Source organism: Chelonus insularis, unplaced genomic scaffold (assembly GCF_013357705.1).
Source record: "Chelonus insularis isolate UGA/USDA-ARS -01 unplaced genomic scaffold, ASM1335770v1 contig_261_pilon, whole genome shotgun sequence".
NCBI lineage: Eukaryota > Metazoa > Arthropoda > Insecta > Hymenoptera > Braconidae > Chelonus > Chelonus insularis.
In genome coordinates this window covers 336,922-347,054 of record NW_023276453.1, presented here as the reverse complement: position 1 = coordinate 347,054, position 10,133 = coordinate 336,922, and the positions used below count along the sequence as shown (strand labels likewise).

Sequence of the window (10,133 nt, the reverse complement as noted above, 5' to 3'; positions counted from 1 at the left end):
TTTCACAAAGAACATTTTTATGTTTCATATGATTGAGAATGAAAATAATCTTACTAATTTTATTTATAAATATTTTCAAGAAAATATTGATGGACAGTCCAATAAAATAACTGAGATTATTGGTAATAATTTTTTATTTTAAAAAAAAAACATTTCAATATAGAACAAAGTTGATTTACATTTTTTTTTTTCTTGAAGAATCAATCAAATTAATAATCAAAATGAATAGACAATCAAAATGTGAAGTATTTTTTGATTAATGTCTGTGTGAGTTTAACATCAATAAATAATATTTTCCATTAAATTCAAAGCATTGACAAAACTATTTTCAATAAGACAAATAATGAAAATGAATTTGCTTTCAGACGTGCCTCTTGCTGGGTCTGGTGGTTGCTGACAACAGCACAATCAACAACTTTTCTGCGTTAACATCCACAGGACATGGAGATATTTCCACGGTGAGTAAAATTAATTAGCTAATAAATAAGTAAAACTAATTAACTAACAAAAAAAAAAGGTTATTTCAAAAGTAAACTTTTTTTAAACTAAATACTAAAATATAATATTTCAGGAAAGAAAATATTTTTTAATAAGCAAACATTTTTTTGAAATACTAACGACAAATAATCATGAAACAATTTTAATGAGAGCTTAATGAAGACATGCAAAAATAAATTCTGTACAGAAGTTTATCTTAATGAATAGGATTTATAAAAAAAAACCGTTTTAATATGTGTTATGAAATGCACTGACACATTCCAAAAATATTTTCAAGTCATTATTATACAAAGTTCTGTTTTCCTTGTCCTGCGGTATGGTGACCATTTACTTGCGACATGAAACAAGCATACATGTTTTCGCTGCAGTGCAGCAAAACGGAAATGGCCCTCGAGAACGACCACAATAAACATAAAATACTAAAGAATTTTCACCCAGATTCACTGTTAGTATATTCATAATAGTGAAGTATATTTTTTCTATACATGTATTTCCATTTGCTGGTATACTTGTGTCAAAAAGAGCCAACGTCTCTCGTGACCTGAAGAAACCAAGGTAGATCTTAAAAGTATTTCGTTTTCTCTTTCACCTTTTCTTCAAGTTTTTTTCACTCAGAGTCCTTTATTTTACTTTTTACTGTTTCTCTTTACATGTTTTATTTTTCTGTTTTGTTTTTATTTTGTTTTTTTTTAATCGTACATAGTACAAACTCGAGTGTGTTGTCAATATTTCCCTCTGGCAGAAAAGTGCCGAGTATTTTGACGTTGAATGCAGACGTGAAATCATTGTAGCGAAAGAGAGACGAAAACGGCGTGTGTGTGCTCAGCGAATTTTGTGAGTTTCCATTTATGAGCCAACGCTATTCGCCTAAAAAATGGCAAAAGTGCAAAAAGATAAAAAACGAGAGAGAACTACCAAAGTTATAAATGTATATTTTAAATTACTTTAAGTGAAAATATGTATATATGTAATTCAATTAGATTATTATTACCATTATGATTATCACATAAATTTATTATGATGAAACTAAGTAATATTTCTGCACATCAATACAAATAGGAAGTGATGGAAGTGGAGGAAGATAAATGCATTGCCACTCTACAAGCTAGAAGTAACCTTTGAACCGGTTTAGGTTCATTAGAAATTCTCATCCGATAGAAGCTTAGAAGTTCCGACAAAGCTTGTTCACATGCATAAGAGTATGAGTGAGTTTACTTGGCGTTCGTTTTAAGGAAGTTACTTGAAAAATTAATTGTACCTCAGTCAAGTATTGATGAGATAAAGCAACATAAGATAAGATACCTTCATCTTATATTTGTTGATTTTTTATTCAATTTATATAGACCAGCTGATGAAGCACCAAAAATTGTCTTATAATTAAAATTGGGATATTCCAGCAGAATTATGGGAGCAAGTCAAGTAGAGTTCTATGAACTAGAAAGAAAAATTTCAACCTCTTGTAATTGATCAAACAGATATTTTTATGAATTGAATGCTAATTTTTTGCAGTACTTCAGAGCTCTCTAGAGCTTTCATAATTTATAATTTGTTGATTAAAATAAATCAATCTTGGTATCCCTTCTTCAACATTGATGAATGATTTTGAAAGGTTATCAAGTTAAATGTAGAACACAAATTGTAGATAGTTGATGTAATTTTTAAAATAATTGTTATTCAGAATAGTAGAAAAAAAAGGTTAATTTTGTTCGTCAATATAATTTAGCTTTTTTAATTACCAACTCAATCACTGATGGAGTTTATAAACACGAGGAAGAACATTTCAATAATGAGTTAATTAACAGATCTGAATTACTTTCATTGTCAACGATAAAACTATTGTAACAGGTTTATAATTAACCGAGTAGATTTTTTAAATCCAGCTTGAAATTGATATTTGACAGTAAATTAGCACTCATCAAGTTTAATTTAATTAACTTGTAACAATTATACCTTACTGGCTCATATAAACCTCATGGCTGCAGTGTCAATTATTCCTATTGTCTTCAACCTTGATTATCTCTATTAATAATTCTGATCAATGTTCAGTAGAATAACTATTTGTTTTGTTACCATAACTAGTGAAACTTTACTCTGATTGTTTTGAAAGTATAATGATGAAAGTATTTATTAGTAAATGAGAGGTTTGAAACTATTGTAAAGCTAATAATTAATATTTATAAGAACTTGAAGGGTTTTACTCCATCAACTACTTGAAATGGATCTGCGTGCAAATCAGTACTGTTTGAGGAATCAAGCACTGCTGATATTGAAGAGGTAAATGCAAGTGAACTATATCACATTGCAAGATATCTGCACGCAATCCAAGAGGAAACTCGTGTACATTTCCGCATGCAAAGCGTTGGCTTCCTCTCTAGTAACTTTGCCCTCCCATATGAGCAGAGACTTCCATCCCTGGAGTGTATCAACGTAGTAAAGCGCAGCAGCCACGAGTTGTCTTTCCATGTTAAGTCGCTTTTCTTGGATTTTATCAAGGCACTTCCGTTACGGAAAGTATACTTTGCTGTTTTCCATCGTGAATATCAATATCCTCTCCTATCCTTGAGTTTCTAAGCTTCAACACTGATTGCACATAACCGTCTCTCTCTATCCAAGCCTTTCTACTTGCCTTTGGTGATACCTATAGACCTCCCAGTAGAAGCATAAAACTAACTTTACCAATACCGAAGACTCTCACAAATCTGCATTCTATTTCGCAACAATACAACTAACTTAGAGGTCTCTAGAAACGTTAGAAGACGACTAAAAGTAGAGAAATACGTATATAGATATACATATAGCAAGCCATGTATTATTGTGACACATCTGTATTCTAAAGCTCCTATTTTTCTTAGCAACAATGAAATTTATTCGGCTGTTGGGAACTCTGCGAATGTATTAGAGAGAATCAATATCCTTAACTTCACTTCGATCACACTATATGTAGCTTTAATACTTTGCAGACTTTGAAGTGCTAGTTTCCGCTTCAAACCTTTGTCAAGAACTCAACATCTCCTGAGTCTTTCCACATTTTCTTCTTCATATTCTCCCTTCCTCTTTTTACCCCGCTCACAAAGTACCACTTTTTCCAGTTACCTCAACTGTTCCGCTAGATAACGACGCAAATGAAGAACCTAAGTACCTAAAGTTGACCCAACTACCCTAAGAACTTTTCGTAATTAGATGATTTCACAGCTGAAGAAATTTTTATTTTTAGTTTCAATGGTTAAGGGTAAGATGATTTAAGTTAAGATATACTACTTTTCTTGATGGTTATATCAGCCTTTTTGTTGCATAAACGAAACTGCTATTGACAGTTTAACTGTATTCAAGAATATTATTTTTACTTTAAAAGGTTTTATAGCTTTTAAAATATAACAATAAATTTTTTAAGACGATATTGATTCATGAAATTTATACCTCAGATTGGAAAATTTTATAAAACTTTTTTCTAAAAATAAAAATAGCAAAAGGTCAGTTATCATTTTTATCTCAAATATTGATAATAACATCTTGATTTTAAGATTCATAAATCATTTAAATTGAATCTCCAATTGTTAAAGATACTCTATTTCTATCAAATTAATATTTTCTTGATGATTAAATTGCTAATAAATATTGCAGAATATTCTTTACAAATTTATTCAAAGCAATACATAACAATACCAGACCTTCAGGTAATTAAATAGTGAATTACTACTTCACCTCTTTTATGTATTGTGTCTGAAAATAACAACTTTGATAGCTCCAATAACACTGAGGTACAAAATAAATACTTTTTGCTACTCAGAAATAAAGTAGATATTTTATGGTCTTTACAATCTTTATTTCTGAAAAATAGAAATAAATTCGTCAATGACTTCATTTTATTACACTTATAGAATAAAAAAAAAGAGCCCAACATAACTGTTTTAAATCCTCCTAATTAATTAATACTCTCTTTTTAAATGATAAACTCATTCCAACAAAAAGCCATCCTCTTTGCATCTGTGAAATCTGAAGAATGTTTGAAGAAACTTTAGCTCGATTGCAACTCTTTCTTGGAGACGGTTGCATTTAAAGTGAAATAAATAGTCCTACAGAAGCAATTTAAAGCTAAATAATCCAAGAGTTATCTATAGGTTATCAAGTCATTCTTTACTTAGAAAAAACATTGTGAAGTTAACTTGAAGATAAGTTTATTTAAATTGCATTTACTAGATAGCTAGATAATATGATAAAAAATGTATTTTTTTAACATTTAAATGATCATTTACTGTTATTGAATCTCTTAAAATTTAATTAAGTGTCATTCAAAGTGAAGTATATTAATCTTACCCTCAATTGAGGCCCTGAATGTGTTCAAGTTTGATTGACAGATTTCTTGTCATATAATGAAAGAGTTAATAATAGCTTGACAAAATAAACTTCACTTCATTTTTTTATTACTTGCATTTCACAGTTGAATTTTATTTTCACAGCTGACAGACCATTTTATTATCCATCCATCTACTCATCATTTGAAATAATAAATGGTTATATTCTCAAGAGAATCTTTTTTATTTCACAAAGGTGTCAAATGATATAGTTTAGATGAGGGTAAATTTACTGAATGATAAAAAATAAAAGACATCAAACAAAAATCTCAAATTATGTTATATAAAATATTCTCTGAATCATGTTGCAGTTAACGTCAAGCTCTTTTCATTTTATACACCATTTCTCGTTTATTCTGGATAAAAATTTGTATTTTATGTTTAGACGAAAGTAACAAAGAACCAGACATAAAATCTATAACGTCTGGTTGTAATAGCATTGTGCTGGATATTCGATCGTATATATAAGGAGTAGAAGAGAGCAAGTGCGAAATGTCTATTCGTTTTATTGGCCCAAGTCGCAGTTTCTACGTCCATTATGCTACGAGTTATACGATCATCTAGAGTACACATTAAAGAAACTCAGGATTTTCATTGGACCCCACGATCAAGATACTCTAGGGTCTTTAAGTTGAATATCCTTAAGGGACTGAACTGGCAATTGGTTCAATAAGTGAATGGTCATTTTAAATTCATATTCACTGTGACCTATGATAACGGATTATTAAGTATTTTGTTAATGATTTATATTTGCCTTTAATAGCATTCTTTACCATCGTTGTCTAGGAGTTTATTCTCAGCAAGATAGAATAACAGAAACGTTTTTAATAAATAGAACGAGCAGTAGAAGCTCTTGAAGAATAAGTTGAAATCAATTATATTCAGTATCTTTAGACAATCATCAACATTGCATTGGAGAAGATATAGTGAATGATATAAAAATAGAATGAAAATTGGACAGTTAAATTTAGGTTGAAAATATGAGATGATAAAAGATATGCTCAACAATGGTTCTGGATATCAAACTATAGAGCACCTACATATCAATTAACCGTCTGATATCAAATGAGCTATATTGAGTGAACTGCACCACTTTTAACATCAAGGACCTACTTAATATAACACTGTGTCTGGAGGAATTTCTTAATGAGACATTGATAGCTGCTGGAATATAATAATCCAAAAACGTGCCAAAAAGTTGGATAAAAATAAAACTCAACTCAATAGTTTTGTAATATTTTAAACCCAGAAAATTTATCAATAATTCTGTTCAATTACTGGAAGAGAAAAAAAATTTAGAAATACACATTTAGAATCAGTTTTGGCAAAGAAATAATTTGCTGGTAAAATTTATTGGAATGATGTTTTAATCAACTTTATTTGTTCTTTAAAAAATTAAAAAAGTTTCAAAAGATCTTTTGAATAAACTCGAGTTTATTTGTATTAAAAGATTTTTTAAATATCTTCTGAATGCTCTGAATCCTTGTAGGTTGGAAGAAACTTACCAGTTGTAACAATTACTTCAACAACTGTAGAAAATCTTTGTTGGCAGTGACAAAAAAAAGGATTTTTAAACATTTGTCAAACAAATACTCTGGACTTTATTTTCCATAAAATGGATCAAAAAGCAATTTTAGCAAAGTTTAAATATTTTGAAGGCGAAGAAGAGGCAGAAAGCAAAGGGTCGATCAGTTCAAAGTGATTCTTAGTGGTTTTCCATTATTCAAAAGCGTGTCTCGACGTCGGCGAATCGTTCACTCAACCCTCTGACGTTTTAAAATCTTGAAAACAAGGGTATTGTAACACCCCTTTAATATTTTTTCTCTTTTTCTATTTGGACGTTTTAGACCCCTTTGATTTTTCAACTCTCAGTTTATGTCGCCATTTTTCCATGACACAATTCATCCTCTTGATGATCTCCTCAATGTATCTTTTTTTTTCTGTCTATTTGTCACGAGTACACTAGTGTACAATTGTAATTGTGACTTAGTGAAGAGTTAGAAGAGAGGATATAAGAAGAAAAGAGAAGGGAGTTGAGAATAAAAATAGTAGTGGGTTCTCGTTTCGATTTGAAATCGTTTCTTCTTCTTTTACCACAAGAAACTTGCACGAAGGACTTACACTTCGGGCGTTCCAATTTCTTTTTCTTCAATAGAAAAGAGAAACAGAGAGTATGAGAAATGTAACAAGAAAGAGATTTCGTCTTTGCAGCCTTACCTTAAATTGAAAATTCAATTTACCTTCAACAAACATTCGAATATAATTTGTATGACGAAGTCAAATAAGTTCTAGCAAAAGAAAAAAAAAAGATATTGATAAAAAGCATCCTCTTTTAATATAAAGATCTTACTCATCATTGAAATTGAATAAACCTTTTATGTAACAATTTTCGACTTCTTTCAGCAGAGAATTCACTTAAGACTACTAAAGTACTTCAATATAACTTATGAGTTAAATTTTTCATTGAAATTATTTATAACTAAATGATGCAAATGAAAAATTTCATCTATGAAGAAGAAAATTTTCTTAGCATCTAATATTCAATAAAAAAAATTCAAAATCGAAAATAAAATAAATTTATCGGATCCCTGGAGATTGATAAAGATTGATAGAGTGAGCATCCTTTTCAATAATAAATATCTTTCTTATCATTGATACATAATGAACCTTTTATATAACAATTTTCTACCTCTCTTTTCAAGAGAAAATGTGATTCCAGTCTCTAGAGTATATCTATATATTAGGATATCTCATTCAGAAAAATGGTTCCTATCAAAATCATTCAAAAAACGAATGTGCTAGTAATCGATTAAAAAATTTTACTTGCTTATACTTTGTGAAAAATTTGAAATGGAAAATGTAATAAATTTAATCTCTAGGAAGGTTTATTTGAACACTCAATACTCGGAGATTTGATATTTTCGCAATAAAGGAAAATATTTCATTCACTGAAGCATGAAATTTGAATGGATTGATAAAGGTTATATTATTTAAACTCTCAACCCGCGAGAATACGACATTTTCAATCTCAATATCCCTTTGGATTTTCACGTCGTTTAAAATAAAATCGTTATTCACATACACCACAAAATTGTGCTACTCGATAATTCCAGTTAAAATGTTACTGTGGTCTCAACAACATGCGAAAGTATATTTTTCTTTTGATAAAAACCAATAGATAAAAGGGAGAAAGAGAGAGAGAGAAAGCTCGAGGGGGTTGATCGTATTTTGAGTAGACTCACGGGACTGCATTATTCAAACATTCCAACATCTCTACTTCCTTTTGACGGTTCTAGAGATTTATCCCTTCAATGTGCAGGTGTCAATCTGTTCTCTTTTCTCTTTTACTCTTCAATACCCTTTTAAAGCAAGATGGAAACATTCAACTTTGCTATTTTATCTCATATTCTCATCTCCCTTTATTTTATTCGATTCTCAGCCACTGTCAAAATATCTGCTCTTCTGAAAATGCCAAGTTTGAAAGGAAGACACATTAGACTCTCAAATTATTGAAAGCAACAGCAGTGAGAGATACTCTTTGCTAATGGGAACTCGAAAGCACTTTAGGTGAACCTAGAATAGCCACCAGAATCCAGAGAAAATTTAACTTCACCTTTTTCTTCTTTATCTAATTATTTATCTTTTTTTTCTTCCTCTTCAAGACGCGATTTCCTGCTTTTTTGATTCCAGTGAGGTCATTCTCTACATCTCATTACATTCCACTTTATAGATCAACTTAAATGAAATTGATCATTCTAGAAAAAGAAAGCATTTTATGTTAAGTAGAGAACTTGGAGAAAAGTTGCTTTTCATCTACTATCAACATAAAATCGAACAAAGGCTATTTGCAAATTTTGAGAAAATACGTTTTATGGTAAACCTTGATTGTAGATTCTTTTTTTTTGCAAACTATCAGTTTTCTTGAAAGCTTGGTGGTTGTTTATCATAGAAATTTCTTTTTAAACGTTGAAAAATATTATTTTTATCTCAAGAACTCATTGGAACAAGTGCTAAATCTAGCTTTTCGTCTGATTAATTATTTAATTATCATTAATTTTGATTCTTAAAAAACATAGCACCTGATGGTAAGAAGAATAGAAAGGACTCCATCATACATTTAAAAAGGTTTTATTTGTAACTGAATCCATTAGGATAATTCTAGACTTCCTGTAGCTTCTTCTCTTGGTTACCTTTTGCATTAATTAGCCCATTAATGGTGACCCTACTCGATAATCAAATAAATAAGATTCACAGTTTTAATCCTAAAAGGTAAAAAGTATTGAAACCTCTTAATAATTAATATTGGCATGATGCAAATGATAGAATGGATAATGATGCTTTTAGTGCTTGCAATCAATATTAGAAGATCGTAGACAAAGAAAATGTAGAGTTAGTAGGAGAATTAAATGAATTAGAAGATAGACGAGCTGCCTAGCATACAAAGACTAGACTCCTCATAATTTGATAGAGATTCTTGCGTCTATATTGCTTAGAGAGAGAGAGAGCTCTTGGAAGATGATTTCTGACATGAAGTTTGTGCTGTCAATTTGGGAAAACGACGGCTCAAAAGCTTGTGTGAGATAAACAGAGGATGGTTTATTGAGTGGCTTGTCCAGCAGGCGGCCAAAACAAAGGGTTCTATTTATCCTGAAAGCCATTGCATTCGACAGTGGAAGACTATGAAAACATCAAAGCTTGATAGATCCTCGTACATTTTAGAACCACTCATACACTTTTTATTCGCAATATTGCCCTTCATTTATTATTATTCATTCTGTGGAATGATCTAGATATGATCCTTCACTTTCACTGATACCTTACTCCAAGTCTAATGCAGAAAGCCTCTTGTGGTCGTCTCTAAGCTTTGAATATTTTTTTTTCTCTCCCTTGATGCTGAGAGATTGTGCTAAATGCTATGGAAAAAAAACGTGTGACATTATCATGAATAAGGGTGTAGAAGACGTCCACTCATTGACTAATCGAAAGAGAAGTAGTGGCACTAGAGACACGACTTGCAGTCTTCTCACGGGGATCAATAAACGTACGAATTCTCCAAAAGCTCTCTTGTTCCATGAGATACTTCTCGAGAAATTCCGCCGTCGTTGCTCATCGGTGGATCTCGAACGTGAGGGATGCAAAGCCACTTCTCCATACAAGAGGATCATATCTCTTTCTCTTCATTCACGCTTGCTTATAATAAAGGATTATTCTGAAATGACGTCATTTGTTCGTTCCTCTTCGTCACAATGAGCAATATAAAAAGCTGCCTGATATCCTTGACAG

General features: G+C 30.8%; 1 protein-coding gene across 1 annotated transcript in view; it reads left to right on the top strand.

Annotated features, from left to right (window-relative positions):
* Positions 1-362: 362 nt before the first annotated feature.
* Positions 363-10,133, top strand: part of nolo (no long nerve cord) — a gene marked incomplete at its 5' end in the record, with an annotated part of 41,138 nt that continues 31,367 nt past the window's right edge. The window contains one exon of the mRNA XM_035079991.1: positions 363-458. Coding sequence (XP_034935882.1) covers positions 363-458 — 96 coding nt within the window. The remainder of the gene's footprint in view (positions 459-10,133) is intronic.